The sequence below is a fragment of the Carassius auratus genome, unplaced genomic scaffold (assembly GCF_003368295.1).
Source record: "Carassius auratus strain Wakin unplaced genomic scaffold, ASM336829v1 scaf_tig00215410, whole genome shotgun sequence".
Lineage (NCBI taxonomy): Eukaryota > Metazoa > Chordata > Actinopteri > Cypriniformes > Cyprinidae > Carassius > Carassius auratus.
This window is the reverse complement of record NW_020528076.1, coordinates 1,205,969-1,224,080: the sequence shown is the minus strand read 5'-3', so window position 1 is coordinate 1,224,080 and position 18,112 is coordinate 1,205,969. Positions and strand designations below refer to the sequence as shown.

Genomic DNA, 18,112 nt, shown 5'->3' with positions numbered 1-18,112 from the left:
AGTTTGACAACACCTGCATTTTAAACATATGACCACATACTCACCCTCTATTCGCCTGTCACAAAAACACACACTGAACAGACCGGTGAAGTTTTCCAAAACTATTCAAAATACTTTATCACAGGTAGCAGAGCAGAGGATATAATGGAGACGGGAGATAAATGGTGAGTAGCCAAACACACACACATACACACTACAAAAACAGTCACTGAGAGATACTTAACACTTCCCTGTTCTCTTGTAGGAAGATCAATGGGAGACTGGAAGGAGAAGAGGAGTAGGAGAATGGAAACGGGGACGAGGAGAGGACCAAGGAGGAAAGTGTTCTTCAAGTGAGTAACTATATCCAAACGGATGCAGTCTTAGCCAAAGAAGAGACCAGACAGGGCCTGCGCGTGTGGAATTTGTAGCCAAACCTGTAAGGTATACTACACATGAATTAATTTAAATGACTTTACTTAAAAAAATTAATAATAATAATTACCGGAGTAAAAAAAAAAAGACAATTAGCCTTGTCACTATCATGCGGTGTAGTTATGCCAACAGGAGATGGCGCCACAAACACTGTAGAAACACAGCGACAAATGTTATTAGGGTTATTTCCGTTCTCCACATTTTGTAAACCAGTTTTAACCTACGTATTCTCTTTCCTCTTTGCTTTTGATTATAGAAACTTCTCAAACATGTACATTAGCTCAATTAACCAACTGCTGAAATATGCCTGGGCCTGTATTAGCCTACACACAGTTGTGTTCCCAGCTCACGCTTTCCCTAAAAGAAATCTTAGGAAACACCTGCGCTTTCAGTGTATGTGCAGTGGAGGTGTCCTAACCAGACTTTACTGACTGCATCTATTTGAATCACTTTAGCACTCTCCCATATTCATTCACATATAGATCCCCTTGCCACCATCCAAACCTGCAAATCATTTGTGCATTATATTCCACAGCGTGTCACATTCATTTACCCTCATACTCATAGCGGTGCTGTAACAGATTGAGGTCTTTAGGAGGCTCCTATAAATAGAGCTTTGTTGATGAAATCCTGAAACCAAGCTGAAGTTGGACAGTGGAGAGGGAAAGAAGATCTTTATCCTAAAAAGCCTAAATGCTGCTTGACATTTTATAACTGCAGATTGTCCCACTGGGAGCATAATATTTCTGCATTTGTCAGGAAATGAATTAAATTTATTCTTTTTTGTAAACATAACATGCTTTTATATTGCAAATATCTTGATTTTCTTTATATAAAGAGAAAAGAAAATCATTAATTGTTCATGAAAATGTATTTACAGTTTCTTTGTTTAGATGATTAAATGTGTTTTTCTTTCAAAAAAATTTTTCCTTAGATGGCAAAGCTTTTGTTTTCCTTTTTGAATTCTTTAAAAACTTTAAATGACTGTACTTTTTAATTTTACAATTTAATTTCATACGACCATGTTTGCCTTTGTTAAAGCTTTTGTGGCAGATAAAAGAAAACTATAAACACAAATTCCTCATCTCTTTGCAGTCCAACTCATTTAATTGAAATTGGAGTGATTGAGATTTTGTCTCAAAGATGAGCGCCATGCTACAAACAGCCCTCCTGCTCCACCTGTAATGGCTCTGAAACATCACATTAGACCCTCACAAAATGATGAGAAACCTCAGCCTGTGTGCTTAACACACACACACACACACAGACTCCAGGTCAGACTGACACACTTAGATGAAGCTGAGTTTTTGCTGGTATTAAATGGTCTATTATGATTTGAAGATGGTTGCTAGCACTGTTTTATTTAAACAGGAGAGCAGAAGATGAAAGATGGTATTGATTTGTTAAATCTGAATGAGAGACTTTAGGTAACATGATGGAAGAGAAAGAGAGGAAGCATTGCCAACATACCTACCAGAACAATTATCTGAAAATCACTTCCATTTGAAAACAGCAAGGTTTGCATCTAATCCTTGCGAGTATACGAACCCCTTGCGATTTGCGATTCAGTGAGAACAATGAATATAGGACCTGCCTGAAAGTACTTCAAATAATTTTTGGTTGAATGATTGTTTATAAATACACACTTTATACACATGCAAAATCAGCTATAGCATATTTGATCAAAAATGTAAGTTTTTAGCGCATAGAGTATCCTACGGAGATGAGGAAAATATGGTGCATCATTTTTATAAATATTATTTTATAAAACATTCTCCAGTAATTTCCACTTAAATTGTGTATATACACAGATTAAGAAAAGTCTGTAAAAACAGGGCCCAGTGTACTGTGTAAATGTGAAAGACTTTTCCGTATTGATTTTCACAGGCTTTTACCCATATTTTGAATAACAGAATGGATTTTTTTTTATGTTTTAGGGTTAGAGTAAATGTCACATGTCCTGGACGAAAACTTTCAGTAACTTTTCCATTTTTCTACTGATTTTTTTTTTTAGTTTAAGTCTACATAGATAGATACGTGGATAGGTATATCTCTTTTCAATTCTAATGCATTGTCTTATTTTTATATAAAAAAAGCTCATAAATCATAATGCTGTATTTGAATAATCATGACCTGTATTATGTTATGGATTCATTGGACATTACAGGTACGTTGTGCCTCTTGAGTTTAAGTGCAGACCTTGTTTGCTTTTCCATGTCATGTGAAGGTTCAAACTCCTGAACCTTATTACTTTGACTAGACAGAAGCAGCTGCCTCTTTCATCCCCCCAAACACAAGCAACAATCAACCTTTGTGTGAGAATATGAACCTCTGAATATCATTTCGGAGCAGCCCCTCTCTGGAAGTAGCATGTTATGTTTTGAAATGGTTCCCAGGGTTTGGCTCTACTTGTGCTCCATGTACATTTGACATAGATGGCAAAAAGAAGTACAAGGAACATTAGCAGAATAAAGGTGCTAGCGAAACAGAAGAGAGCCTGCTTAGCTCTACTAATGAGCTATTAAGAGCAAGATAGGACTCAAGTCTCCCCCTTTCTGCCTCTTTTACAGCCAAAACACACTTTGTCTGGTAATGGGTGTATTAGCAGAATAAGAATGCACTGGTGTTAGTTGGGGGTGCTGGGTGGCATCTGTGTGTGATGTATTTAGTAATAAAATAGTATTAGTAATAAAAAATTTTAAAAAAATGTTTTAAACATGGGGATTCATTTTACTGTATTAGGAATGAGCAACCACTAAGTTTGGTTCATTTATTTTTATATTACAGTAGCTAATCATTAATTAGTGATTAGAGAAGCATATCGATACCATAATGATTTAACAGTCAATATTAGAGATTTTTAATATACCAAAATGTATTTATTTGTGCCTGCTCATTTTTAATGATTATTTGAAGCAAAACTTTAAAACACTAATAATTTAATAACACTGTTAAATGCAACTTTTTTACACTGTAGTTCACTTACAACATGTAAATCTGATATTTTGTGTTTTACTTAATTTATCATTTTTAATGTTATTTTTATTTTAGAATATTTTAAAGAAAATGTATTGTTATTTTATTTTAGAATATTTTCACTAAAATAGCATAGATTTTAATTCATTATACCATTTATTGGTTTTCACCTGTAACTTTAAAACTAAACTAAAATAAATTGAACCTAAAAAAAATATTCATAAAACCTAATCTTAAAATCTTATTGGTTTATCAGTATAGGCCAGAATTGTAATATTCGTGCATATGCATAATGATTTGCTTTACTGTTAATCTGTTTTTGTCTGAATTATGATATTAAATAATTCTGAAATTTCATGAATGTTGAATTATAGGAGTCTGGATAGTTTCAGGCATTCATACAGTAACACCCACGGAGACATTTTATGAAGCAGGTATTCTGTATTTAACATGAAAGTGGTGATCAATAGCCTTGGCCTTTTCCATCATTCTTATACTCACCTGTTTTGTTTTTCCAAAATTCACAGAAGGTTTGCAAGAGTTCTGATAGCTGTGTAACCCACATGCTGCATCGCCCAAACTCACAAGGAGCGGCACAAAATGTGCCTTTCCCATCTTCAGGTATTGTCATGTCATGCCCTGTTTCTTATTTATCTATTGATATGTCTCACCATCTGTCGTTTTGTCTCTGTCTATGTGTGTTTCCGCCCCTCTTGTCTTTGTCCCTCTTCTCTTTGACGAAGAAGTGTTTTTTGTTGCCTCTATATAAATGAGGTGGTGAGTTTTGCCATTCTGACACCATGGGCTTTACTTGCCCTCAGATGGGAGGCTTTACCAGCAGTGACACAACAGAGACAAACAGAATGGAAGAGAAAACAGCACTCATTTTGTTCTGGGATCTTCACAGCTACTACATTATGGCATATCTGAATAAGCTTCACAAAGAAATGTGTGGACAATTTTTATGAAAGACCAAAAAATGCCATATTGAAAATCCTGTCTTTCTCTCTCTCTCTCTCTCGCATAAAAAAAAAAGGAATACATAATAATTTATATATATATATACACACACACACACGCACACACACAGGTGCAGCTGTAACATAACCATCAGAATTAGAACAAAAAAACTCTTGAAATATTTTAGTCAGTGCGCAATGAATCTAGAATTCTAATAGAAATTAGCTTTTTTAAATTAAATTACAAAAAATAAAGACATTTTCCATGATATTCACATTTTTAGATGCACTTGTATTAGTATTTTAAGGTTTGATATTTATCAATTAAGGGTTCATGTTAGTACCTTAACAGTTGATTTTCAGAACTTAAGGAGTCATATTTGTATCTTAAGAGTAAATATTCATACATTTAAAATAAATACATGTATTACTACCCTAAGATTTGATGTAAATAAAGAGAACATTAGTACCTTAAGGCTTGATATTAGGGTATACTTACACTTAAGTTACTAATATATAATTTACAACTTAAGGTTGCATTTTAGTTCCTTAAGGATTGATATTTATAACTTAATTGTACATATTCGTTCCTTAAAGGTTGATATTCATAACTTAAAGGGTACGTATTAGTTATATTAGATTAATTAAGAGAGCATATTATTGACTTTTACGCAATAGTAGGAAACCTGCATCCCTAACCTAACATATGTTTCAAGAGGAATTTCACATGACCAACAGTCTTAAAAATAAACAGATATTTGAAGATGGCTCTGTACCAAGACAGTTTGTGTCCCACAGTCTCCATGCAGGACATCTTCATCTTTAGTCTACCTGGAACGTCTCAGACCACAGCTGGTGCACGTCCCACCAAACTATTTTTCCCAAGCTCGGCACAGAATCACCCCGTTGCCCCTGCGGCCCCCTTTCATAGCCTCCTCTTACCTTTTCTTTAAACAATCCCTCCCTCTCATCTTTTCTTTAAACAACCTTTCCCTCTCTCCAACAGGCTGCCGCACACACTCACTAAATGAAGTTAGTCCCGCACCCCCCACCCTATCCTCTTTTGCTCCCTACCAGACACACTCACAGAATTGTTTGTTAATAGTCCAATTAGATAATTGCCATCTTTCACTCCTTTTGCTCTCCATTTCCCATAAAGGACTGAATGGCTTCAGGAGGGGGGGAGTTCAGGATGAAGAGGGCCTCTGGCCATGCAAGGTGACAAGAAGGGTCCGAGCCTGTTCCCTGCTCACAACCATTGGCTTGAATTGAATCATTGTAGCCTAATCAATGGTCTTATTGGATTACAGACCACTGCTGTTCCCTCAGATATTGTTGAGTTGACAATGAAAATAGGCGAGACTGAGTGGGTGGGTGGGTGTGTAGTGGTGTGGAAGGAGTGGGAGAAGAGAGGAGGAGGGGGTCGCTTTGGATGTTAGCGTTGGGATCTCTCTTTTTAGCAATGCTTTAACAGGTTTTTTGTAGGGTAAGGAGGCTGAGTTATCGTAACATCCAGTTTGGGGTTGTATTAGAGATGCTGTGTAACTCGGGGTTGTTGTTGCACACTGTCCCCAGCTTGACAGAGTTCCCTTGTGTTCATCTCTTTCTTTTGTAAATCCGTGTGCATTACCACTACAGATTCCGAGCGAAGTGGATTCTGTTTTTTTTTTTTTTCGTATTCCAGGTCTCTCCGCCTCCCTCCCTCATTCTTTTTCCCTCTCTCTCTCTCTCTTTCTCTCTCTTTGCTCTTCACCGATTTTTCCCTCTCTCTCTCTTTTCGTTCTTTGCTTGTATTAGCTACGTGGGTGCAGCGTTTGGTATCGGACCGTTATCCGGGGGGAGATTCGCCAGCCTGATCGTAAAGTTAGCCCCACCGAACAACTACAGCTTGAGAAAAGGGGAACGGCCTATGCCGGGGCATCAAGGACTGAAGTGGAACTTTTCCGGCAGCCCTTCGGCTCTGTGATTGTGCCTCGTGGCGATTCGGGGCAAATCATCTACCTTGATTCTGTGCAAACGAGGACGGAGAGGGGGGTCGGAGTGAGTGGACCCCTCTATCAGGACAATGTGAATTTCCCAAACAATTTAGAGTATTCATGAGGTTACGCAAATGTGGAGGCAGCAAAATTACCGTAATCAATTGAAGCGACGAGCATGCATCCGTCCACAGCTCTGATTACCCGGAGATCAGCCTGATGTGAATGTTACAAGGAGAGGAGCTGTTAAATTACTTTGAATTTGGGTGAGAAGTCTATGATCATTGGGCAAGTGAGTCTGCACAGGGATAATAGGGCAGATCAGTGGACCAGGCTGGTGCTGGTGGCACATTAGCTATCTGACTTCGACTTCAAGCTGCTGTTTTACAGAAAGACCAAAACCTGTATTACCCAGAATAAGCAGTGTGTGTCCAAACTCAAATAGTTATTTCTTCCCAACAAGGAGAAAAAGAAGGAGAAATCTTCGCAGAGGATAAGATACTATGGAAGTCCGCTACAGCCAAGACTCAGAGTCCGGAATGTTGTTGAAGAATGGACTAAAAGAGGGGAAAGAGGGAAAGGATTCCCAGGGGAACATTTCAAAAACGTTCCTGAAGGACCAGCAGGAGTCCTTTTCTCCATCCGGACCGGTGCAAAACTGCGAAAAGAGCCGGACAAGCTCAGCAGATCCTGATTACTGCCGGAGGATTCTAGTTCGGGGTAAGTTTTAAAACACTCCTGTGGAGCTTTTGGTACAATTTGTACTTCACAAAAAATTATTACTGGAAATGGACTTAATGGGAACTTTTAATTTATATATTTTGTGATAGTTCTTCTGCGTTGCTGGTTTAGTTTTGTTTATTTTTTTCCTCCAGCAGTGAGTGTGTATAGATTTGAGTATGCACAAGTGCATGGTGCAAATTGATCTATGCTGCATTGAGAACAGGGCAAAATTGGTTCTGTTTTGAAGAAAAAAAAATATGAGTGTTATTTTGTCAGCTCTTATGGAGTGTCGTAGCTTTATGATCCAATAATTTCAAATATGTATTACCATTACACTAAACAAAAACCGACAAAAACACTTAAATAAATAGAACAATTATCCAATTTGGAAAATAATTAGTACTGTACAATATGATTGTGAAATTTGTATTTCTTTACAGTACAGTTTCTGTGATTGAGGGATTTAAGAAATGATTTAGTTATTTTTATACATAATGAAAAAGCTAACTTTTTAAGATTTAAAGCTTTTTAAAATAAATAACTATTCTGTTACATTCAGTTTCTTTTACTAAAGTATTTAATGGACATGCATCTTTTTTCCTTAAACAGTATCATTGAGATGCACAGAAATGTATCTGTAAATGAATCATATTTCACAAGATTTTTTTTAACCTATTATAATGTTTTTGCGATAATTTGGCTAAAAGCTATTTGTCTGTATTTGTATTACTAATACTAATACTTATTTCTATTACTGAATTGCTTACATAGTTGTAAAGACCCTCCTGCTTGTGTCAGCTGATTGTGAAATTTTGGAGAGCAATCAGCTCCATTAATTTATTTAGGTGGTGAAGCTAAATCTAGGGCAGACTCGAAGGCCTGCCGAAATATGAGCAAATTAACCTTATGAAATTATTGTGTAATTTCTTCAGTCACAATTCAGCAACCAATACAATTATTTAGTATCTCGATTTGAATAATTATGGAGACCAGTGTGTGTGTGTGTGTGTGTGTTTTACTTTTATTTTAAAGTTGTCACAAAGCTTAACTTATTTTTAAATAAAGAGTATATTTATCGCTTAAATTTTTGCTGGAGCATTGTTCTGCACATCACAAATAACCACAAAAATAATGACTTTGATTTTAAATCTTAACTCACCAGCTAACTTGTGTATTTCTTAAATATTTTATTTCTTTCATTTTTAAATCATGCATTTACCTACACGTTTTTATGCATTTGCTTTATTAAATACTTGATTAGTAAACACTTTTAATAGTAATCATTTCATCTGTTCCGAGATAGAAGACCCATTAATATTTATAACTTATATGCAAAAGACAGAAAAAATGTAACATTTTTGTGCAGTGTGATTTGTCAGAACTTTTTGTGTATTTGTGTTTTAAATTAAGTTTTTATTTACTCATTTGAAATGCTTTGAGCTTTAATTGAATTTTTTTTATTTTATTTTAGTCAACACTGTTTCCTACATGATTAATTGTTAGTGTTTTCTTAAAAATGACTAAAATAATAAAAATCTAGTCTGTATTTGTTTAGCATTTATGCGCCATGACATACCTCAAAAACATTTTTAACAGCTTGTGGAGGAAAATAATTTCTTGATTAAAAATGTCATATGTTTTGCTGGTTATTTAGCCACAAAACTGTTTAATGTTTCAAATGTTTTGCATGATTATATTAATTTCTCAAAAAGACATCACTTTTAGCATGTTTTTATGATATAATGTTTTCTTTTAATTGAATGAACAGTTATTTTAATGATAATCTTACAGTAGGTATGACAATTTGCTGAAAAAAAAATTTCCTATCACATTTAGATGCCAAAGGTTCAATTCGAGAGATTATTCTCCCCAAGGGTTTGGATCTAGATCGACCAAAGCGTACTAGGACCTCGTTCACAGCAGAACAGCTGTACAGACTGGAGATGGAGTTTCAGCGGTGCCAGTATGTTGTGGGACGAGAACGAACCGAACTTGCCCGACAACTTAACCTGTCTGAAACTCAGGTAAACACCCAAATGTACATATCGATACATACTAATACAATTACTACTTCAAATTCAATCGTTACAAAAACTATTGAAATCAAAAAATAATAATAATAATAAAAAAAAATAAAAAATCACACATATTTGCCTCTCCCAGAAAGTATTTATTCTTGTGGCGTATGTATTATTGATACTCCGTACAATTAAAAGACACATAGTTACCTAGTAACAGGTTGTTCTGACTACATGATTTTATTATGATTTTGATATTGATATTTATTTAATTAGCATTTTGATCATCTTATGGCATCCCTTCAGACCACTTAAAACATCAGTGATCCGATTATATCTTCTTGACATTTTCCCGGATAATTCCCTTTTTTTTTTTTTTTTTTGCCCTGGTCATCAGTTCAGTAGTTTGATGGATTGTTAGTGGCATAAAGGCCTGCTTTGCAAAAATAAGCCCAGCAATGCATTCGTGGCACATGCTTTGCACAGGGGTCGGCAAAAGGTCACAAGCTTGAGATTACATGACTGAACTGTACATGCACTCTCTCTCTCTCTCTCTTTCTCTCTCTCTCTCTATGTCTCCCTGGATAATCTGCAGCACAGTGAAACTCTGACTGCAATAGTAAAGCTAATTTTGGAATCCACATTTTTATTTGTTTATTCATTAGTGAACATGTGACCAAGTACTACATTTATTAAGAATAAAAAGACACTCAATACTGCAGTGATGCATCGATCAGGGCTCCCCTAATTAAACAACCTGCAAACCAACAATGCTGTCTCAACATTTGTAATTCTATTGGCCATTTGAACTGTGTCGCATTCTATCACATCACCACTTCACTAATGATTTTTAAATTCTTCTGCTCTCCTGTGGGGTGAAATTAAGACATTTATAACCCTGAGGCAGATCGGTGCTGCTAACACAAGGAGCACAACAGAGTTAGCTTCACTAATGCCCTCTCTAATGCCCCATGCTGCAGTGCAGTTCAAATCCATGCCTTGATTACATTAAAGCTTCCTGTGTCTCTTCTCGGCCGCCTGATGAGGAGGGTGAAGTGCTCCTTAATGGGGCTTCATGAAATTAACATTGTGTTCTGAAACATGAAATGTTCTGTGGAAAGATCAAACAAGGAAAGTCATCCATTTGTGAAAGTGTACCAGCAATGCATTTTGTTTTTCTCAAAGGTAGAGTCAAGAATGCATGGAGATCTAGAGGGAAAAGTATTATGTTTTTATAAGAATGAATTGCTTGTAACTCAACTTGTAACTGTGTTTTTCATGACCATCCTGTTCATGGTGTTCACAAAGAGATTAAACAAATGCAAACAAAAAGTGTGCATTTTAGTGCTTTAGTGACTAAGTGCTTTAGTGACAGGTTTAATAAGATAACTTAATATTTAGCATTCCATTACAACACTGATGAAACTGTTAAGGCATGCACTTATGTAACTAACAGCTTTGTAAAATACAGCAGCTTATTCTTTATTTAATAATCTTGATCTATCACAAAATATCTAAATAGTATTAAAAAATTTTGTGATGCATTTAAGCTGTTTTTTTATTTATTTATGTGTGACAGTTAAACTGCTTGACACATATCTGAGATGTTAGTCATGCTTAATTGTTCTTATTCCTCTGAAGCTATTATCAACCATTTGAAGTACAGCAAATATAAAGTGGGCCTCCTTTTCTCTATAGAAAATAAATTATGATTTTGTTCTGCCAATGGAACTTGATCTAAATATGTATTATCAGGAAATTGCCATTCCTCTTTCTTTGCAATCCCAAATTAAATGGATACAGTACATTTACGTGATTCAAAACGGTATTGATCAATCCGTCCTTGCAAAAGGAGCTTGTGTTTGGTATTTTTCAAAAGAATAGGTGCATGTTTTTGTTTATTATATAGGTTTTTATTATTTTTATTTTTTTACTTGCCAAAATACATTGTACATTGCTTTGTCGTTTTTTATTTTAATCTAATTTCTCTTTATCATTCCTTTGATAGGTAAAGGTGTGGTTTCAGAATCGTCGCACTAAGCAGAAGAAGGATCAGGGCAAGGATTCAGAGCTGCGCTCCGTGGTCTCTGAGACAGCTGCCACCTGCAGCGTCCTGCGTCTCCTGGAGCAGGGCCGGCTCCTCACTCCCCCAGGCCTGCCAGGGTTGCTTCCCCACTGCGGGAGCTCGTCGCTCACTTCAGCCCTTCGTGGGTCATCTCTGGGCATCACCGCTAATGGAGGCTCCTCCAGCAGCAGTAGCAGCAGTGCCGCCAGCTCAGGCACAGCCGGGGGGAGTCCGCCGCTGCCGACGGTGACCAGTTCCGGGACAGTCACGGGGCTTCAGGGATCTCCACCTGCACATGGGCTGTTTAACTTCCCTATGCCATCTCTGCTTGGGTCAGTCACCTCACGCATCACCTCCACCCCACTTGGCATGGCTGGATCCCTCGCAGGGAACTTGCAGGAACTTTCTGCCCGCTACCTGAGCTCGTCCGCATTTGAACCCTATTTGCGGACCAATGGCAAAGAAGTGTTAGACAAGAAAGTCTTGGAATGATCTCTAGGGGCTTCTTTTTGTCCTTTTATTATTTTTATTGTTATTTTGAAATTAATTTGAGCTCTGATTATCTCTTTTTTTAAAATCACTTTTGCCCCCTTTTGTCTCATCAGTGCTGTTGTGTTGTCAGTCTTGCGTTTTTTCCTGTCGTCAACCTGCACACTTGATGCCTCTCAGAATTGTATAAAGGTGGACAAAAAGGAGGCTTTTCAGAGCATTTTGCACTAAATCAAAGTTTCTCCAATTTGATACTAATGAGAGCTTGAGGAAGGAATGTAGCAAGAGATTATGGAGGGGAAGAGAGATGAAAATGGTTGCGGAGGCACTTTTTTCCCTTACACTTTTTGGAGCTGGACAGTTATATTCAGATTAAAAAATAATCTGAAAGTTGATGGGTAAAAAAAAAAAAAAAAAAAAACACGTACAGAACATAGACCCCTGATAAAAACTAATGTCAACATACTTCATGTTTCCAGTTCAAAGAGCGATCCAAATGTGTGATTTTTACATAGTGCCGTTTACCAAGTCCCAAATAATGAAATGTACTGTATATTAAATTGGGATTCATTTCCAAAGGTTAGCATACAATACGGTCATACTGTGGCTTTCTAAACACAATTTTCTTACAGAGGTCGTGAATTTGTCATATGAAGCTATTAGATGTCTATACCATTTTGTATTCGTTTGGTTAAACATGTTCTTTTACTAAATGGAAGAAAAATGCTGTCACACCGTTAAATAGTCCAATAGTCCTGTGTTCATTGTTCTCTAAATGGTTTCTGTGAGGGTGCTCCCCAAAATGACTTTTGAAGGCAGTCTCAGTTTGTGAGTTTGTATGTCTTAAATATTTTTCCTCTGTGTGTGTGTGTGTGTGTGTGTGTGTATGATGGTACTGAAGTTGTAGTCCTGGTTTCCATGTTAAGTGCGTGTTTAACTGAAAACCTTTCGAGAAAACTTGAGATATCATTGCCTGGGATTAAGCTCTGGAGCATGACCCTTGCATTATTGGACCAAATGTAAGCGGCAACCCTTATACCAATGCCGCAAAGTTTTTTCCAGAAGAATTTGAAGCCCTTTCTATAATGAAAACTGAGATGAGGCAGATCTCTGAGGGACGAACAGGGTATGATTACTGCATTATAAAAGCAAGAAGTTTGAGTTACTAAAATTGTTATTTTATTAAATTATTCACTTTTGTAATAAATAGATAATTAGTATATTTGCAAATAATGAAAGAATGAATGTATTGGGGAGGGGGGGGCAGCCAATCAAAGCTCTGGTGGTGTTATTGTTAAATATCTTGAAGTTTGTGTACCGTGGTATGAGTGTGGATATAAATATATATATATATATTATATATAACTAAAAAAAAAATCTAAACCAAACAAATCTCTTCAGTCTTTCATTCCATGTGTATATCATAAAAGACGTGATGGTGTCTTTATGTGATGTTCTCAGCATCTGTGTAAATCGCCCAAGGTCACTTAACACTGCCAGTTCTGCCTGCTCTTGTGATGTTTGAGAGATACACAACCTTGCATGAATGAATGTCTCTGAACATCATGGAATGACAAATCATCTTCCTGTTGAGGTATTCGAGTTTCATTTAGACATAAATGTCTCCCAGAGCGACTCGAATCAAGGGAAGAGAGAGTGGAAAGTCTTTTTTTTTTTGTAAATGTATGTTAGAGAAAAGTCTTAAGGTTGTAGAATGGCAGTAACTAGCCAAAACGAAAGCAGAACTTCATGCTGCAGCTGGAGTTTTGCAACACTGAGTTCCTGTCCTATCTGCACCACACCCTCATCGGCCCCCATGGGTCACCACGTCCTAGCAGTTTAAAAATAAATAAATCTGCATTGGAAAACTAGGTTATTGTTTTTTAAAAACATTTAAGTTTATAATTTAATTGATTATTTTAAGTATTAAAACTAAAAGTATTAACTAGAAATGTGAAAGATTTCTGGCAGATATGGTCTGGGATTCGCATTGAGAATCCTGAATTTAAAATAGAAATTCAGTTCATATTTATTCAAAATACATATATATATATATATATATATATATATATATATATATATATATATATATATATATATAATTTAGAAAAATCCTGGAATTGTTTAATTCATTTATTTATTTTTCCCCCATCAGTCAATTTGCTACAGTATGCTGGTAATACAAAAAAGAAAGAAACAGAGATAGGCATCATAATGCTAGTGATCTCAGACTTTAGGACCAAACTTGTATTCTGTAAAAATATTGTGCTAAAATATAGACCCTTGTTTTTAAACATTTTGCCTTTTTTATTTTGCATTTATTATATGCCAGTTCTACTTTTCAATTTGGATCATCCCATGTATGTGTGTGTGTGTCTATGTGTTCATATGTATGCACTGATTGAAGTCTTCTAACTAAAGGCCATTTTCATTTGCTTAAGCAGTCTTTTCCCTTCTGAGTCTTGGGAATCTTCCTTAAAAAAAAACAGCCCCCCCCCCTCCATCTCTCCTCCCTTGCAGCCCAATTAGGCTGAAGGTCGAGCTGCATTGTGGTTGAGGGTGAGGGAACGGGTGGAGACGATGGGGTAGAGTGTGAAAGAGGGAAGGTGGGGGGATTGAGAGAGACCACCAACACGTTCAACGCGTCACATGACTAGCCCTTAAACCCTGGCCTATGGTGGGAGGAAACGCAGCATCCTGTGGGTGTTTTGTGCTCTTTGTGTGTCCCTCACTTCCTCTTTTATTTGTGCTTACATATGGTGATCAGAGCATAAACACAAGCTGTGAAAGAAGCTTGTATGAGCATGGAGTGGACTCGTGACCCCGATGTTCCCGGGGAGTGCTAAATCCCGTCATGGCTCTCCCTGTTTTTCCCTAAAGTGTCGTACATGCTGACAGGCTTTTCTAACTAACTAATCCAATAAACCAATCAGAGGATTTCGAAAAGCAGAGCAGCTACACATTGGTAGCTTTGGCACATGGACTCACCAGGGCCCAATTTCAAGATACCCTATGCCATCTGAAATTAAATTAAAAAAATACAAAAGGCAACAACAGCTACATTTACAAGAACCCAAATAATCACTTTATATTTGAACTGGACAATGAAATTTACATTAGACTGAAAGGCTTAGAAATAATCCAATCAACGGGGGGGGGGGGGGGGGGGGTTGGGGGGGGTTGGGGGAATAAACATTTGAATACTTATATAAATTTTTTTTTCAAATGGATTAAAAAATACCATGTGCCATGATGTATGTTTAAATACATTTTACCTCATACGAACATGCATATGTTTATTTACATGTCTTATTAACTGGTCAGTGGATGCGATCGAACATTTACTAAATATTTTCTTACAATTTTTTTTGGACATATATGTCTTTCTTTTTAGATTTCGTCAAATCAAAAACGACATTTAGATGTTGTTTTGATTTGATTTGAATTGAGTACATGTAATGCAGATGTAAACAAATACTGTATGTAAACTGTATTGCAGAATTTAGGGTTCATTTTACATTTATTCTGAATCTGAAATCAGATTGGGTTCATTCTCATGTAAACATACCCAATTTCATATAATGTGGTCGAGAAATAATGCAATAAATGACAAATAATTTAAGTAAACTGCCACTGGGGCTCTACACTTTCAAAAAAAAGTAATAAAATATACTTTTAAAGTAGGCCTACTAAATGTTCTAATTTGTTCCATTTAGGCATCAAAAAAAGTATCTTAAGGTACCATCCCAGTGACAGCTTTGTAGTTTTTTTTTTTTTTTTTTTTTTTGTTTGTTTTTTCTCGGAAGGTTTGATCGAAGACGTTACATAAAGGCTGATAAGAGTTAAATGACTCTGAGCTGATTTACAGTATTTACCTACAGTATAGAGATACATATGGCTGTTTATGAAAAGAAAAAGATATCTGCTGGCCAGGTGGCATATTACATATATACCACAGCAGATGTCTTGAAACAATAATCAGCGATGCCAGTGATATGCCAATATCAATGTCTACATTCATAACAATGTTGTTATCAATCACACAGGTTTCAAACAGCAATTTAGCAGGTGGTGTAAACACCATTAATCGCCACATTAGAAGCAACAAACATCTCATTGAGGCGTTGGAGAGCCACATCAGTTTGGTTGATCCGTGTGAGTTGCACTACACCAAAATAGCCCATTTCATAATGTTTTCACATTGTTGTGTAATATTTTATGCAATTAAAAATCACTAGAATTTTAACAAAAGCACAATTCTCTACTAGCAGAGGATTTGTTTCCCTCAGCGTCAGAGTTTCAGCCCTGCGTTTCGATTCAATTTCCAAGATTTTTTTTTTTTTATGTTTGGACGGTTTCTGTATTTTAAGCGAGGACATGACTACTGTGGGTGGGTACTCTTCAGGGGCATTAATTTGCTATTTTTTGCATTCTGTCTGAAACATTTGGATTGAATCTCAAGAGACTTCACAAACGGCAGCATCATCACTGCAACACCCACCCACTCCAAACTGTAGTGCTTTTCCCTGCCAACATGTTTCACATTGGAGTATGTGTATGTGTGTAAACTCGTATGCATACAGTATGGGTGTGCTTGTAAGTGTGTGTTTAAGAGAGAAAGAGAGAGAGAGAGTTAGGGCAGATATGAGTTTTGGACCTATTGTACCTGCTGCATGAAGAGAGAGATGAATCCAGTGGGAGAATGAAAATCACAGATAAGTGTGTGAAGAGTCTGTTCAAACAGCTTGTGTAGCTGCGATAATTAAATGGAAAGTTCCACAGATGCAAATTAATTCTACAAAAAGAAAACTTTATTTCATTCTCATGAAAAAAAAAGCAAAATAAAATTTTAATACACATTTCTGGTCATATTTTGAATGAAAGAAAAAAGTTTCATCAACACACACACACACAAAATATAAAAAAATAAAAAATATGTATTTCAGATAAACACAAAATATTGCTTTACAGAAAAAGCTTTGAGCTTTTAGGATGAGAAAAACTTTCTAACTACATTTATCTATTGATACAGTGGCCATAACTCTCTCCTAACCTGCACCTGGATTGTTGGTTGATAAGAAAAAAAAAAGTAAGCTTTTAAAGCCTGCGAGCTGGACAGGTTTTAGCTTTCCTGCCATATACTGCAGAAAAAGTCACCTCATTAAGGTATTTCATTGCTTTTAGGTGGTATTCTATCTGAAGCACTTTCAAGTAGTTAAAAAATGTGAAGCCTTAATGGAGAGACAGAGAGTAACAGAAAGCATTGGCAGATGGATGTCTCTATGTCCCTGAAACTGACACTACAGAGAAAACCCATTCTTCGTGAGTTATGCTCTGAAAGATATAAATGTGAAATTCCTAAAGGTAAATCTACCATTGGGAGGAACTTATAACCTTGATCCACTCCTCCAGGTAAGCTTTTATATAATTAGATGATTGATTCCAGGTGTGAGTGAGGTTTCATATAGAATTGTTAGCGCAGCCCATGTGATCCAATGTTCTCAAAGTGAAAGAGTAGAGGAAGGATAAAGGCTTTATTCTTCTTACCAGTCTTTCACTTTGAGTACTTTGGGTTTATATATATATAAAGCTTTATCATAAAGCCTTAAGGATGTTGCATAAAAGGTTTCTCAAAATATACTTGTTTGCAAAGGCTTTGTATTTGTGTACATCAGGTCAAATAACTGGAAAGTTGATATCATATTATCATGACTGAATGGCCATTGGTTTCACTAGCCAGAAATAGTAAAATAAAAAAATAAAAAAACACTGCATAAGCTTAAGATGATTGAGTTTGACAAAAGCTTCATAATGGCACATGCTGTTTTCCACCGAGGCCATGCACCTGTGAGTCACACTATAGACAGATATTTTATGAATAATCTGTGTGATTCTGTAGTATTAGTGACTTCTCCACAAAAAAATATAGTGACCGTTTACTTGTTATTTGTTTCTCGATATCAGCCAACTCTGAGATGAATCACATTAAAAATAAAGCAAAATAAAAAGTTAAAATGGGTGAGCTCTTTTGCTGCCATTTGTGTTTCCATGGTCACGGTGAATTAGTTTATTCTCTTAAGATTATATAGCATAACTCATCACTAGGAATTTGGAAATTAAACCATTTTAAAAAATAATGTATTATGCATCACTTAAAAATCTCATCTTATCATAGGTATGTTTTGATCATCTTGATAATTTGTACTTGTGAAATTCTATTGTCTTTGGCAAGAAGTTGCCATTTGTGTTCCCTCAACAACAAAGTACCATGTTTTATGTGTGTGCTCAATGTATAAAATGTTAAGATGTATTTTTCATTAAAGCATGCCATGAATCAAAAGACATTTGTGCAAAGATTATACAAGCCTGAGTCTCTTATAAAAAACATATGTAAATGGACGAATCTCTGAATATTTTAATAATAAAGAACCTTTCAAATCAATTTAACATAAAAAGTAAGAACCTTTTAAAAACTGTATTGTATGCACTGCT

General features: G+C 36.1%; 1 protein-coding gene across 2 annotated transcripts; it reads left to right on the top strand.

The window, feature by feature from the left end:
- Positions 1 to 62: 62 nt before the first annotated feature.
- Positions 63 to 13,442, top strand: LOC113094579 (ventral anterior homeobox 1-like). Of its 2 annotated transcripts, XM_026260163.1 has the most exons (6): positions 63 to 164; positions 245 to 332; positions 3,918 to 4,011; positions 6,789 to 7,045; positions 8,885 to 9,072; positions 11,075 to 13,442. In XM_026260163.1, exons 4-6 carry the CDS (start codon positions 6,829 to 6,831, stop codon positions 11,621 to 11,623), a joined length of 954 nt encoding a protein of 317 aa, XP_026115948.1. In that variant the 5' UTR covers positions 63 to 164; positions 245 to 332; positions 3,918 to 4,011; positions 6,789 to 6,828; the 3' UTR covers positions 11,624 to 13,442. The 2 variants fall into 2 exon arrangements, with proteins under 2 accessions (XP_026115948.1, XP_026115949.1); XM_026260164.1 differs by lacking the exons at positions 63 to 164; positions 245 to 332 and adding an exon at positions 3,775 to 3,824.
- Positions 13,443 to 18,112: the final 4,670 nt, after the last annotated feature.